At 44.4% G+C, this 16,121-nt stretch overlaps 1 protein-coding gene across 1 annotated transcript; it reads right to left on the reverse strand.

The window, feature by feature from the left end:
- Positions 1-4,382: 4,382 nt before the first annotated feature.
- On the reverse strand, positions 4,383-11,517 carry JCHAIN (joining chain of multimeric IgA and IgM). Its single transcript, XM_075150397.1, has 4 exons — positions 11,385-11,517; positions 7,271-7,406; positions 6,330-6,410; positions 4,383-5,835 (listed from the first exon to the last, which is right to left on the reverse strand). The coding sequence occupies exons 1-4, from the start codon at positions 11,446-11,448 to the stop codon at positions 5,634-5,636; spliced, it is 483 nt and encodes a 160-aa protein (XP_075006498.1). The 5' UTR covers positions 11,449-11,517; the 3' UTR covers positions 4,383-5,633.
- Between the last annotated feature and the right edge of the window lie 4,604 nt (positions 11,518-16,121).

Here is a 16,121-nt window from a genome sequence, read left to right on the forward strand (position 1 = left end):
AAACAATTGTCGTTTCAGAATGTTTTAGGGTGGTTTTATCTTTGTTTTATTTTAGTGCAATACCCATCTTGACAAAGGTGCTGGTTTCAGCTGTGGTACAAGGTGGTTTTAGATGGAGTTCGAAGAGCAGGCAGGTGATTTTTCCACTGCTGGGTTTATTGAGATGTAGGTTTAGTTTCCTTGTGATAAAAAAAAAAAAATTAGTCCATCTTCACACTTAATACACAGACAAAAGGGAAGATACTGTTCATGCTCTAGAGGGCAGTCCTTCCAAAGGTAAAACTGAGGAGTTGCATGTGACTAAAATCAGGCCACATGACAAGGGCTGGTGAGCGGAAGGACAAGTGTTGCTTGTTGTTTTATAAAGAAATGCTGTCTGTAAGACAAAGGAGTAAGCTTTGCAAAGGGGCTGCCGGGGAACGGCTGAGCTCAGAAGAACACAAAGGCAAAGGCTACAGTTTTGTTAATACCCCTTAAAAATAAAGGCAAAGTTTATGGTAGAATGGGAATCCACCTCATTTTGTCCAGCACCTCCTGGGAATATAAAACAGATCATCAACAGCAGATGTGCTTACTTGGGTAATGAAGAACAACTCTTCCTGCCTTCCTTACCAAAGGTGCTGGGAGAAATAACTTTGTGTATCACAGGACATCAGATTACAGGACCATAAATTATACTTTACTAACAACAACTTCAAGTTCATGAAGCAACCTCATTTTTTTTTCCAAAGAAAAAATTCAAATCTGAACTAGTTAAAGCTGTAAGTAGTTAAAATATTTATTGGTTGATAAGCTTTCGTGAGAGCTGATACAGGTACAGACTGCGTGGTTTCTTTAGGCATGTGCAACCTGTACATAAAAATGAATTTTGAATGCTTTACTTTAATCTACTCTAGGAATTAATCCAGGAGATGAAGGTCACACAGCTCTACAGCACACAGGCCTTTAAGGAATTTACAGAAAGGCTCGAGTGACTCATGAGAATCTGCTCAGGGTGTTGTCTGTCTCCCCATGTTCATGTGCTTATGGCTATTGCTGGGTTGTCCCAAGGTCCTGGTTGTAAAACCACATAGATCAGGGACCTCCAGTTCTTCTCTTTTCTGTGTGTTGGAGCTTTTGGAGAGGAGGAACTGGTGTAATTGCAAATGGGGCTGCAGAAGGCAGCTGGGGCTCGGTTCAGCAGGGTGTCTTGAAAGTGGTGCTGACATCCCCCTGTTACGGCTTAGTGTGAAGGACCAGTACAAAGGGCCATCCTGGGAGTAAGTGAACAGGTATTCTGGTGTACGCTTGGGACTCGCATAGCTTTGCAGCTTGTGTGGCTGATGTTCTCGCATGCCATCAGCATGTGCAGAAGCCAGCGCTATGTGTTGTTAACTGTGAGGGCAAAACAGATTTCAACCTCTGAAAGCCCAAGAAGGGACTTCACTGAGTTTGATCTCATACCATGCGCAACAGCTGCAACTGAGCAATATGGACACTGGATTTTTGACCCTTTCTCTTGACATATTTTTACCTTTTTCTTCAATCCCTCTCTGAGTGTCATTTGAGGCTGTTAATCACACTTATGTTTAATCTTTTGTTTCAGTCCCTTCTGAAAATGCTGGCTGGAGGAAATGATAGTAGAGCTCCACAGGAGACATTCAAAGCTTGCAAGAAAATGTCTAAAGAGATAGGATAAAAGAAGAGAAGGTTGTTTAACGACCATGAATTAATACAGATTTCTAAATTACCTTAAAATGAATAGAAGCTAGTATCTGAGCTGCTCCTAAAAGAATATTCTTAAATTAGAATAAACTTAAAGGTAGTTTTGAGTTACTTCTGAAATGGCTGAATAGTTGGAAGTTCGGATTTGGACTACCAAATTGCAGGCACAAACCACTCAGCTAGCTTAGCAGTGCTTGGGCTTGGCTAGAAGGCACTGTTGATGTCTTGGGCTGTGACGCGCTGGCTTAGTCAAAGATCCTGGTCCACAAACAACTTACCGTTTTTTAAGCATCTGCATTGTGCTTACTGCTTTACAAAATATAAATAAGTGATCTCTGAATTCTCTAAGGCATAACTGGCTGCACTCTATATACCTACCGAAAACATGAAACCTTCCACCTGAGAGTGTACAAAGCTGTACTCTTCTGCAGAAAGATCCCACCATAGACAAACATTGCGCTGACTACAGTAGACTTAATATAGTGAGGCCATTAAAAATCATAGCCTGTTAAACATTGCTACACCAAAAATATCTAATAAAGACAGCTGAAGCCTTTACGGTGCCGGCACTGGGCTGTCTCATAGCCCTTTGGCCTATTTGTGAGTTAAACTGCAGCTTTGCCTGGTTGGTTATGGTTATAAGCTGCTTTCTTTCCTGAATTGCCTACTGTAAAACAATGACTTTGAGCTTAAGGATTTGTTTTGCTCAGCTTTGATATGTGCTGTAGTTTCTCCTGCTTTTTAAAGTTTTTGGTTAAACTGGAAACAGATGATGAGGATAAATTTCCATGATTTAAAAAGGACTTTTAAAAAAATTAGCAAAAAAACTCTCTTTAACTCAACATTGCATAAGCAACAGAACAGTATTTAGACAAGGAGGACAGACCTGGGAAGAATTAAGTCTAGAAGTAGTCTGTGAGGAGATAAAATACAAATGTATTCCTATGAATCTGAGACAAAATTAACTTAGCTTAAATGCACTAAGACAAACTATTCAAGAAACATTAAGTGCAGCTAAAGAATCAACCTGACCTGTGAAGAAAAAGTTGGAGCTGCTAGGAAAGTATTGCAAGCCCAAGCGGGAAGCCAAATCCCACCATAGTCACTTAGAGAACGAAACAGAGGAGTTCACACCAAGGGAGGCTTTCTTACCCCCAACATAGGGACTCACCAAAAAATCCCACTTTGAAGTAGAGGCCACACAGCGTGAGAAACAAGATCTTTCAAAGCAGGACGTGGTTTTGTCAGCACATCTAAGACAACCCTCAGCTAGGGAATTTCTCTTGTCCATCAGCACCTCTTCCCCTGGCTAGGAGGTCCCAGACCCTCCCCTGCATATCCCTTATCTCAGGGATAAGCAGACCTCACTTGCTCCTATTTTACTCTCCTGGTCTTCCAGGTAAGGATTCAGACACTTATTTAACTTGCTGTGTTGTTTTGAGTTATTTAAAAACTGGCTAACACAATCCAGTACCAAGGGGTGGGCAGGGCTGTCAGTTTAGGCTGCTCTCTCTGAAAAGATGGGGGGAACAAATCCCGCTTTATTGTATAGCTGAATAGCACGTGGGGAGTTTGCTGAACACTTGTTTCTTGTTTCCCAGTGGCTGTTTGCTTTGCCCAAGACCATCTAAGCAAGTACTTGTTTACAGCTGCTTGGACAAGGTTCTGTGCTTTGATTTTTCTTTTTCCTGAATGCCCCTCCTGAGCAGCCTGTTTTGCTGGCGTTGCTGGACTCCCAAGATGTGCTGCAGGGTGATTTCCACTCCTGTTGTGAGTAAATGTCAATCTCCCGTTGTCTCTACAACAGGATGTACAAACAAATGTGGAAACTTCACATTTAGGCACACGGTTCCAGAGTAGAGGCGGAGCCCCAAGGACTGACCAGTTCCTGTGGCTGTAACCTGAAAGGCTGTGCTGGGAGATGAAATGCAGCCTCACCATGACCTACGAACTTCTAATATCACGGCACTCCGAGGTTGGTGAACACCAGCACTTTGAAGATGAAAATGTCTTTGAGAAAAATTCCAGTGGGCTTAGTACCTAACCACTGAAATACTTACAGCTGTGTCAGTACAGGGCAGGAGTCTGCCTCTCTTTGCATTTTGCATTTCTTTGAATGGGCTATCTTTTTGCATGAAGGAGGGAAAAAAATGATTTTTTTTTTTTAGTTCATTTTCCATAACTCTGATGTAGTATTAGAATAATTTATATCTCAGTCCTCTTTACTCTTTTGCTCTTCAAAATTCAGCCCCCATGAGATTGTTTTTTCTTTAGGACGGATACCTTGCATGTGAATGACTAGCCCCTGACACACCTGTCTTAAAGGCACTTTTTTCAGTGGTGAGGTAAAATTCTGATCTGCGGATTGCAATTTCAGGAGTGATTTAGGCAATGTTTGGATTTTTATACTCCAGTGCTGTGCTGACTCACAGGGCCTTGAAGCAGCTCAGTGATGCGGAACTGATCCGAAAATCATAAACCAGTTCAGCCTCAATCTGTCATAGTTTCTGCAAGTGCATCACAATATTTCTATCCTAGTACTTCAGGAGGCTTTGCCTGTAAGTATAAGCAGTTATTTAGGGAGAGGTTCTTACTTGACTGTAAATAAGGAAAGAATATGATTATAGACTTGGCTTTTTCTTATTAATTCTTATTGAACTGGAATATAATACACAGACTGCTGCAGAAAAAAGTTTATTTAATTTTTCAGTAACAAAGCTACAATTAAGGGAGTAAGGTTTTTGCTGTTTTATTATTCCAATTACGTGTGAAGCCAGGTAAGGACTTTTCAGAACAGCCAAAGGCTTTACAATAAACTTCTGACAACAGTGAGAAATATACCAGCCATCCCAAATGTAATGCTGGACACCTTGTGCACTCATATACATGATGTCTCTATAGGCAATAAATGAAATGTAAGGTGCAATACACAATCAGCACCTTGATTTGTGAGCGTTTCCGGTATGAAGAAAGAGACTACTGCTGTGAAAGAAGGAATGAATCCTTAACTAGGGACCTGCTCTTGCAACTGAGTCAGCTTCATAGAATTCCTTGCAGCTCTAAATCCAAAATGAGGAACAAGAAAAGAAATTCAAGCCAACTTGGGCTTTTTTTCACCAATTGAACTGGGAGCAGAGTTAGAAGAAGGCATCAATATCAGTAAATAAGTGTGGAAAGTGAAATACTTAACATGTCCTAGAAGAGTTTACTATTCCTGGCACAGCTGAGCTCCTGGCAACTTTGCCAAACACTTCAGGGTAGCGGCATCTTTTGAACTTCTCTAAATGTAGGAGAAAAATGGAAGCTTGCAATTGTCAAAGTGCTAGAATGGTCTAGAATGCTCAACTGCAAAGCAACCTCAAAATCTGAATTCTCGGTCTCATCCCTCATCTTTTCTCTCAGATCTAATTGTACAACAGACTTCTAAGAATGGCACAAATTCTGCTAATGTAATCATCAAAGGGTCTTGTATAAAGGTTGTGCAGAGGTTTGCTTTAGATTGCTCAGGGAGGGAAGTGCGCGGACATTCCTGCTGATGTCCGTGGCAGCCTTGCTCAGATAAAAACTGATGGAAGACTGTCAAAAAGACAGGTTCCCCAGTGTTGTATATTGACGTAGTTCTCTTGATTTCAAGGGAATTACTGATTTACATCGGCTGAGCATCTGGTCTGTATGGTGATAATGTCTGAGACGTATAATAATGGCATGGAAGATATATGCCAGGGATATGAGAACAGAGTCTATGACAACCATTAGCTGCTCATGGGAGATGGCACTCATTTGATGTTGAAAACAATATGGAGAGGCAAGCTGGCATTACTCGGGGAGCTGATATTTTGGACGCTGTTGTGCAGGTACTACGGTGCTATACATGTATCTTTGATAGGAACGCTGAGTGCGATAAGGCATTGATGCGGCAGTGGATTGAGCTAATCGGCGTAGCAGGATGCTGGTGTCAGAACTGCTTGAACCTTTTTCGTCTCCCCGTGGTAGAGGAATGGGAAGGTTGTGGTGTAGCACTTGTCCCTGTTGTAGGTATAGCAGGTTTCAGGTTCGTTGCAGGAGGTGCTCTGCTGGGCCTGGTATATCTCACCACCCAGCTCAATTTCTACAGGATCGCATTTTTTGCAGCTGGAAGAAATGGGGAATAGAACAAGTGTTAAGAGTTGTAATGATAAGATGCCCCTGGTGAAACTCAAATCCTCCTCGATTATCTGCAGATGTAGCTAGATGGGTATTATGGCCTTTCTAGGTGTTACGTAGGAACTCCCAGACAGATGCTTACAGTGTTGTCAAACTGCTATTGGCAAGACTGGCCCCTAAAAGGGAGAGTTAAACAGGCAATGTGTAATTTGCTGATATTTAAGACATTCGAGATGAACAGGGGTCAGAATGAAATATTCTCTATAAATGTGAGACCTTTTTATGTGAATTCATCATGGAGACGATAACAATTTCTTGGCTTGCAACAGAATATGAAAGCTAGGCTCCGTGGGGAAAACTTGCCTCTGTGACCCTGCCTCACCTTCTCTACTGGCCTTCAAGCATGTTTTTGAGCTGCTGTGGGCAATGCTGCAGGGGAGGTTAAGTCTTAGGAAATGAACTTAGTAAATAAAACTACTTACAGTTCGGTCATGCGGTAGACAAAAGTGGTTCTCAGTGGGGACGTGGGGTCAGAGATGTTCTCTCGAGCCTTCAGGGGGACTCTGCAAAGGAGGGAAGAGAATTGTTCTCATGAGAACTGCTTATTAAACAGCAGACTCTTCCGCTGCGAACAATTCTCAACTCTCATCTTGTTCTTCAGGTTATTTCCTTTCCAACCCTTTTTCATAGCAAAGCCCAGGAACGGCTGTGTGCCCTCAAAGGCAGCAACCCTCCCCGAGAGGACTGCAGCAATTTCTGACAGTGCCGCTTTCAAGGTGACAGTGCTGATAATCCGTGTTTTTTTTAAAGTCTGAGCTGGCAGATGCCCGAGAGACTTCCAGAACATAGACAGAGATGCTTAATGTTTCCCGTATTGTGAGCGCTACCTGCAACTCCGAGCCTGAACTCGGTCCATTTTTCAAAGAAAGAGAGAGATGCTTCCATAAGGTTTGTGTGAATAAAAAGGACAACATCCTACTCTTGAACTGAGATATACTTCATAGGGTTAACCTTTTCTGATAGTTTAGGCGTTAACTAGTTTTCCCAGCCTATAAAATAGCAGGCTTGGTAACAGATTGGTAAATAACTCCAATGTCATGGGCCCAATTTGGTTTCAGATGAGATCAACTGTAGAAATGTTACACTCTACTTTGCCAGCCTATTTTTGTAAAGTTACTACTGGACCGCTTAAAACATGGAGGTGCTTTTTGTATCTGAAGGAACAAACACCAGATAGGTTCATGTGAGCTAAAAAAACACAAAGCAAAAGGAATTATTCCAGAATACCATAGAAAGCAGCCCATGGGAAAAACAGTTCATATCGTGAATGCCAGGACATGGGAAACAATGCAAAGGAAAGGGAACCTCTATAACACTTCATCTCCAGTCCACAATGTCCATGTAATACTTGTCTGCCACTTACAGGATGCGTATGTTTCTCTCCAGGATTTCTTCACCAGGATTTTCTTTGGAGGGGACGAACTTTGCGGTCACTGTTACACACTGACACTTGTTATTGACCAGCACGTACTCCTCATCCTCAGAGTCCCGTGGATAACCTGCAAGCATAGGATATGCAATCCCAGGGTCGAGAAGAAAAACCTTGAAACCTGCTCTAGCAGAAAGCCAAGTGATGAGAATGCCAGAAATGCACCATTATGGCATCTCAATTGATAAAATCCAGGTTTCAACAGGTACAAATGAGCCTCTTGGCAAAGATGAGTTCAGCTGTCTTCCCTGCTCAGTCTACAGTATGCTTCTGTATGTGGAGGTGATGGGACTGGGAAGGAAAAAACAATGAACGTGGACACTGTCTTGCTGGAGAGAGAGGCAAACATGCAGGGCTTTCTCATGAAATGGGAAGAAAGTCCCCTTGCAAGCCTCGAGCTATACCTGGCAGCTGAAGGGCTGCTTTTAGCCTAACTGAGGAGGTTACCCGATTCCTCTATCATGCACCAGGACTATTCTAGCAGTCCAAACCCTAGTTGGGATCTGGCCCCTAAATAAATGTCTCTGACCTCGCCAATGCGGCACATGTGTCAGTTTTCTTGACTGGTATGTTGTCCTTCAGGTCCCTGAGGGAACAGATGCCAAAAAGCACTACAGGACCCAGCGAGAAGGCAGCCCGGTGACCTGGCAGTGAAAGGTAAGTGGCCCTTACGATGGTAGTGGTTTGCAGAGAAAACTCCAGTCCTGATTTTCTGGTCTTCTGTTTATACTGAAGTTGAGTTTGGCAGCTGAGGAGCTTACTCAAATAGAGAAGAACCGGCTTGGCTATGTTTCCCGTACTTTTAGCATGTTATTCAACGTGAAACTTGGTCAAAACAGGGTCAAACATCCCATCTGTCACCCAGAGGCTTTTTGAATGTTCCTGGTGGCATACGATGCCTACTTACTGTGCAAGTAGATGGATTTGAAATAGCTTGTTCTTTGCTAGTTGGTTTTCCCCAACCCAGAGCCTCTGGTCTCTTCACCCTTAACAAGCCAGCCTTGCTTTTATATGCACATACAGTCATACCCTTCTTAAGTGGTTGGTTTTACATCCCTCGGTATTTCTAAATGCTCCTAAAATCAAGTTCACAGCCATCACTTTGCAGCATCACTATTCCTACAGCACCTTCAACCTGCTTAGAAATATCAAAAGCAGTGGTTTCTGTGTGTAAGATGGGGATAGTTTCTATTGAGCTCAGATGGACGTCACAGTTCTGGGGTCTTGCCTACTCTGCTTGTCCCTTGGTTTAACCATGGAGAGAAAGAAGAAACAGGCTAAAAGCGTCTGGTGTCCATCATGTCTGTGGAAGATTTCAGAGTCACTTTGACTTAAAACCTTTGGTCCTAATAGCTGGATTTCTTTGAGTTATCAAAGCATGGATCAGTAAGGAAGCAGACACGTTGCATAAGCTCACGTCTGTGTTTTTTTTTTTATTTCTATGTCCAAAGCTGCTGGGTTTTATGAACAGACCTTGTTGCTATAGGGTGAAAGGGATAGTGCTCAACGCCTGCGGGAGCAATAGCGAAGCTGGGATCCGGGAGCAGCACAAGGACTCTGAGTTGTACTGTAAGTTTTCTGATTGTTAGCTGCTATTGGCAGCAGCTTAACTGTCACATGAAGCTGTCTGCAAGACCAAACAAGGACAGGATTGATTGGACGAGCCCCTAAGTATCTAGTCCATACAATGTAATGAAAATAACATTCCAGGTTTTCTATCTAAGGCTTCTTAGAGCTTCCTTCCTGCCCCTACAATATGCTGGTCTCATCTGCTTCCATTCCACTGGGTTATTTTCTGAGATCCTTACAGGCCTCATAACTGTGAAAAAAGGCACAAAAACTGTGTAAAGTGATGCCTTAGAGTGACCCTACAATTCACCTGCTGGTTACAAATGCTGTTTCTGTGACAATTGGCAGCAGAATACCTTCTGAAAAAGGTTCACTGTGGAGTTTCTCGATCAGGAACGAAATTACTTCGCTTCCTTGCTTTGGGCAGTGGAGCAAGCCACTACAGGCATGTAGGAGACGTTGCTCTTTCTACGGCTCTCACAGTTTGCTTTATCCCTCTACAGCATGTCCCAATATAGCATGTGCCCATTGACCCCTTTAGAGCAAGGGCTGGCTTTTAGCATTTCTCTGTATAGCATCCAGCACAATTGGCCACGTGTACAAATGCCACTGCAAAATGTGCACATAGAGTGTAAGTCCAGTCATGCTTCCCATCGCAGTGTGCCCCGCCAAGGCAGAAATACAGACTCATATCTGACACACAGAGATGGTCAGTATTTGGAATTTAATGGTGCTTGTCTCTTTATACCCCTTATTCCAATCTCTTGTGCTCTGCATGCTTCCTCTCTGCCAACTCATCATTCGACATGAACATTTCCCTCTGAAGCAGAAGCTTAGTAGAAAAGCCTCTTTAGTCTCTGCCTCCTTGGGTCTTGGCCTTTGTTTTCTCACACAAAGTCTCTGCCTTCTCGTCCTTCACGTAGACCTTCCTCTGATGTCTGCCACTGTGTCCCATGTAATGTCGTGTGCAATTCTTTCTAAGCCCTTAATCCAAAGCCAATATTCAAGTCAGATCCTATTGGCTTTGGGAGTTGTCCCAAAACCTTTGGGAGCAGGCTTTAATTAATCTTACAAAATTATATTACCATACTCTTTTATGAATATGCAGGGGTTTTTTGACTGTACCCTAAAAATATTGTCCTGATTTAATTCCTTGTGTAATACTCGTGGCTTCAGTAACCATAGAAGTTACAGGTACTCATATATTTTTTTAAAGTAGAAATACAAAGATAGCTTTATCAGCAATACCTCCATGTATCACCCAGTAAAGTCCCTTTGGGGAGAAGGCAGTTAAATACAAAATTTCCTAATGCCCTTCTAAATGTCTGCAAGTCGGATTTTCTGGTGCATTATTTACTGCAATATGGTGTTCCCTCCCTCCTCAACACTCATGCAGAGATGATTTTGACAAAATTTGTCATCTCCCGATATTGGCTTGTCCTGTAGTACACTGTGAAGCCCAACAAAACCCAGCTGCAGTGAAGAAGCAAATGCGTTCCAAAAATATCTGTTGAAACTCTGCTGCAGGTGCAAGTAGCTACTTTATTAAAATAGGAAGAGGCTCAATTAGACCAAAAATACATTAATTTCGACATAAGTAGTACAAACAGCACTCCTGTAGCTGCATGTAACTCAACTTTGACTTCCCCTCTAAGCTGCTGACATGTATCTCTCTCTCTCTCTCTCTCTCTATCTTAAGCCATATGTATGAATGAGGAAAAACAGACTGCTGACACAGTATTTCTCGATGTTTTCTGCCTTTTCAGCTAATGGATTATACAGCTGGTCACTTTTCATAGGACGCAGTGCTTTCCAAGGACCCGCCTCGTTAGGCAATAAGATATCCTTTCCCAAAGCTGTTGGGATGGTTATCCTTCGGCATGGATTTAATCCTGCGGACCAGATCGACCATGTGAGTGAGGATGACTTGAGACTGTCGTATAGAGATCTGGCATTAGTATAGTCAGGATCTGTTACCTGTGAACCATGCAGAGGAGTGTGCTGGGATGACAGTCTGATCTCAGTCTAAATCAAGAGTCTCCAAGAAATTCAGCGGAGTTACACGATAAACTACAGTTTAATCAGAAATCAGTTGGCCATAGCCGTATGACAGGATTACCAGGAAGGTTTTAGAAGCCTTGAAATCTAGCAGGTAAGACACTTGCAAGCTTCCTAGCGCTGCAGAAAAGCAAGCACGCATGTTTGCGGTTTGTTGCTTCAGAAACCCGATCAAAAATGGCTAACCATAACGTTTTAAATTTGCAGCTAGTCATCACTTGTTTAGCCTTAAGGCAGCAACTAAAAACACACAGCTCTGTGGTGCAGAAAGACACTGAGGTGTCCAAGCACCACTGAAGCATTGCTTGAGCAAGCTTTGAGGTTTGATTTTTGACAGTTAAAATTATTAACGTCCGATTAGACAAAACCTGATCGCTGATATCTTAAGCCCAGTTTTCCATGCTCTTCATTTCTCACCTACCTGCCACAAGGATGAACCCCAAGGAGACGGCCAAGGCCACGCACAGCAACAAAGAGCTCTTCATCTTGCCGTCCCTTCTTTTGAAGAACACGAGTGGAGGACCTGTGTCTGCCTATAAGGGCGTGTGCAAATGATACAGCTATTTGTTTCCTAAAATAAACAGCCCAGCAAGCTAGCACTGACACTGTGGAAAATGTGGCTGGGGACTGAAACCAGGCATGCTGAATGCACAGAGACCTCTGCCTTTCAAAGGTGAAGGGGGGCAGGGGTTGCACTATTACTGTGCATTTCTATTCTGTTCATCACCAACAAGAAAAGAAGCTGCTGAGTACAAAACCACCCTGGTCCTTAGGGGACATCTTACCATCAGGGCCAGTGGCACTCTCCCAACTGGGGGTGAGGAGTGTAAGGCAAGAAAGCATCCAGATAGCCCAGGGGTCACAGCTCTGGCTCCTGGTTTTGAGGAATTGGACTTAAAGATAACTTGACTCATATTATAAAAACACTTCAGGCTTCAAGATCGGAATCCTGTTTGCACCATATTCTCTGCAAACGTATATTAAGGGCTCGACCTGCCCCCAAAGAGCTTTCAGTCAAAGCAAACAAGATGAGAGAGGGGAGGGGTAAAAGCAACAGCAGGTCTGTGGCAAAGCTGAATTCTTCCTCCAGCTCTGCCCACTGCGTTGATGAGTTTATTTCCTTACGAATGGAGGAGGGACGCCATGGGATTTGTGGTATATGAAAGGCTCCAAGTCAGGTCCCAGGCAAACTCTCTGAGGTATAGGGCAAGCAGACTTTGACTGAAGGAAGAGAGTCCTGGAGACTTTTTGTCCCAGATTTGGGATCACAGGTGTGACACTAAAAAATAAACATTGCCATGTAACTTGCAATGACCAGAGCTGTCTCGGTAGCATACGTATATGTCTTGAACAGAAGAGGCCACTTCTTAAGGGAAGGTCAGTCTTGATAGCACTTTTTAGCAAGGGCCTCCAAACACTACATCAGGGGACAAAAGGGGAGGCAGAGCAAAGTACGATAGTGGCAAGCCCATTCTTAGCCAGCGTTGTTGCATCAGTGTATCCTGAATTTCTGCTACCTGCAATGCATGTTTTTCTCAATTAACATCATAAGCAGCACATGGTAAATCTCGCTGTGTTCTCCAGCTTTTCCTTATGCAGCAGAGCAGCAGCCCTGCGACCAGATACAGGCTTTTCACACAGCCTGTGCCACCCCTGGCTCCCTGGGGTTGGTTGGTCTTGCCAGGCTCTGAAGTGACTAAAGCCATTAAGCAACGCTGCCATGCATCCCAGTTCCTGAAAGGGCAGCCTGTCACCTTACAGGCTGTCTTCCCTTTCTTCAGACCTTGCTGGCTGGGTCCCTAACATTAGAGCTGTTCAAAGACCCTGGAATCTGTGTCCGGAGCTTTTTCTCCTAGTGCAAACATCTTGTGCAGCAGTTGCATGATGCAATGAGCTTTTGTGTTGCATCAGCAATGCTGACATGCAAGGTTTCCCCTGGGAGGTGGCGGGGGATGATGGGTGCGAGCCCAGCTCCTAGCAGGGCATCAGGTTATGCCATAATTCTTCTTTACAGACCTTGTTTTCTCACTAGGGCTCCACCTTTAAGAGAGCAAAATTTGGTTTTCTTTCCTTCCCCCCCCCAGAAAGTATTGCCGACAGAGTTTTATGAGGAGTCCTCTTCTGAAGCAGCAGCAAGACATCCCCTGTGCCCCATCTTTTGCAGAAGGTTAAAAATAAACCTGGCTAACCATGGGGTGGTAGGGGTGTCTATCTAAAGCACTATTTGTTTCAATCACCTTTTTTGTAACAAAATAGGAGATTTTTTTAGAAATATACAAAAAGGGGGGGATGCAGGCAGCAGAATAAAGCACATGCAAAAGAGTATGGTTCTGGTCTGTTTTGTCAAAGTGCACTGATAAAAATAAGGCACGGGTAAAATCTGAGCACAGGCATCCATGAATATTTTCAAACTCGAAGGGAGAGACCGAGCAGAATGATATTCTGTGTGATTCTGTTGATTTCGGTGGTTTTCCCTGACTGCTAGTGCTCAGCATATCTGAATTTCGGTTGCTAAATCTACATGTCTGCATACAGTCCCTTTGGTCTCTATATGGTGGCGTAAGAGCTATTTTTAGTCCCACTGAGCCACCTGTATGTCTCTGAGGATTTCTATCTAGACTGCAAGCTCCTTAGAGGAAAATTTGTTTTATGGACTGTTCCTTTTATGGACTATCTCCTTTTTACTATGCGACATGTTGAATTACCAGAAAATTATCTGGGGAAGCAGGCATTAAAGAACTGTGGCAGTCTGCCAAGGGGCTGGCAAACCATCACCCCAGGCTTAAATTCTGGAGTGAGTAGGGAGCTAGACTCCCAACCTCACTGCAAGGCAGAGGCTAGCGGAGGAATAATTGAGAATTCGAAAAGACATGGGAACCAGCCTCGTAGTCTCAGTCTCCCTGCACTTGTCGTGTGCCTGCCGTTGGCCCTGCACATGCTGAACTAGGATTTTCCAGGTGTGAAGCTGGGCAGGTGCCTGGATGAAGCGAGCTAAAATAGTTGTGTCTTTGTGCGTCCTTGCTATGCTGGGTGAGGAGTGGAGAGGAGAGCCGTACCAGCTCACAGGGTATCTCCAGATAACACACCATCCGTTAGCAGTCTGTTCTACGGCTTTCTTTTCTCCTCATTTCTCACTCAGAAGCAGACAAAATGGTGGATTAAAACAGACCTGCAGCAGTCACTGATTATCGTATTGGAGCGGTGATTCCACTGACGCTTACAGCAAACCAGTGTGGTTTGGCTTGAGCAGTTCCTGACAACTGGATGAACTAACTCACATTAGAGGTGATCTCCAGCTTCACCAGAAGCGGGTGACGTTTTCAGCAAGTCCTGAAGGAGGTTCAAATGTCTGTAGATGCTCTTTCTTTTCTGCTCTTAGAAATTAACCTTGGGTTGAGAGACAATATGTCAGTTACATTTAAATCACTGAGAGTCCAACTGGAAGTTGGTCTATTTTTAAGGCTCTGAATTCTGAAAGGGCAGACTTCAAAAAAATGGGCGCACTACATTGTGAGAGCAGTTGGATGAACACCGTCAGGGACATTGAAGGCCTGGGTTTTTGTAAGTCACGCTAGCAAAAGTTATCTGGAATTTTCATCACGCAGAAATTGGCTGCAGACTTCTCTGGATGGACTTCACACAAAAAACGGTAGGATTAAGCAGAAAGATTACAAAGCCTGGTCGGCAGAGATGGCTGTATTTTAGTGGCCAACTAGCATAAAGTGAGAATTTCCACTGAGGTGTGGCTACCAAATTCAATGAGTGCTACATCTCACTTACTAAAACCGTACTGTTGCTCTCTCATACAGGCCTCTATCGAGGGGAGGTAATATCTGAAAATTGGCACGGACAGATTTGGAAAAGGTCTCTTAGTCAGAAGCAAAACAAATCTTTGGTGCAAGAGCAAATGTGGAAAATTTTGACCCAGAGGTGACTATGTGGAGAAGCGGAGCGTGTCAGAAAGAAGGCTCATAAGTGAGATTGGCCTGCCATCAGATCTACCAGACCCCAAATGAATCACCAAAAAGTGAGTAAAGTTGTGCACCCCCCGCTCTGTTTCAGTTAACTTTAATATTTGCTTGACACGTCTTTTTCCACAAGAAGGTGGACAGGCGTATTTATAAATAAAACTTCACCTGTTCTGTGGTGAGAAAAAAACACCTGCACTTATTCTGTGCAGAACTCCTCTTTCTGGGACGTGTGGCTGCTTAATTTGTCAGGCTCTGGGTTTCTGAGCTCGGACTAAACTCGGATCCAAGGAGCACAGAGGACGGGGAAGCAGCAGCAGCCCCGCTTGGCAGCTGCTTCATCTGAAGGGTGATCCTCTGGGAACGGGCCTGGTTCCTGGCAGGAGATGCCTGTATCCCTGTAAAGATGCCATTTGGTGAAGGGATGGACTTAGGAGAGTTAATGTATGTACCTCAGATGTGTCGGGGGAGGTTTTCAAACCCTTCTTTTTCTCTCTGAAACTTTGGTCTGGTCGTAGGGAACTGAGTAGCGAGAGGTTTCGGTTAGCAAGGGGACAGGTGTCAGGTGCGCTTGCTTTCTTTTTTTTCCCTCGTTGTCGTAAGATTACTATACAGATGACATTTGTATGTGTCTGTGCTTTTGGGTGAGGAGAAGTCCCTAAAGATGGAAAAAAGGCACTTTTTTCTTTCTACGTGGCATGATTGATTGCCGATACCTGCCAAGATCGACAAACCCCTTGCTTAGTGGCTGCCCCCGTCACGCAGCTCCTTACGGGTCTGTATTACTCTATTAGAAATCTAATAGTGGAAGTAAACTCAATCACGCTCCAGCCCTGGACCGATTTCATATATAAATTAGATGCTTAACCGAGAGGGATCCAATTTGAACGGGCAGCTACATCCAAACGGTATCTCGGCGGGGTACTTCCCCCGCGTACAAACCCCCGCCGGGAGCCGGAACGGGGCAGTGCTGCCGGGGGGGCAGCGGCGGCCTCTGCAGGCTGCGCCGCCCCGCCCGCCATTTCCCGGGCTCCGCTTGCCCGGGCGCGGCCGGGTCTGGCCCCCGGAGGGCGGCAGCGGCGAAGTGCCGCCGATACGGCCGCCCGCCCGGAGCGCCGCCGGTTCTTTCCCGCCTAACTCCTGCAAGCGAACCCGGCACGGCGGGAAGGGGAGCCGGGGGGAGCAGAAGG

Source organism: Calonectris borealis, chromosome 4, assembly GCF_964195595.1.
Source record: "Calonectris borealis chromosome 4, bCalBor7.hap1.2, whole genome shotgun sequence".
Taxonomy (NCBI): domain Eukaryota; kingdom Metazoa; phylum Chordata; class Aves; order Procellariiformes; family Procellariidae; genus Calonectris; species Calonectris borealis.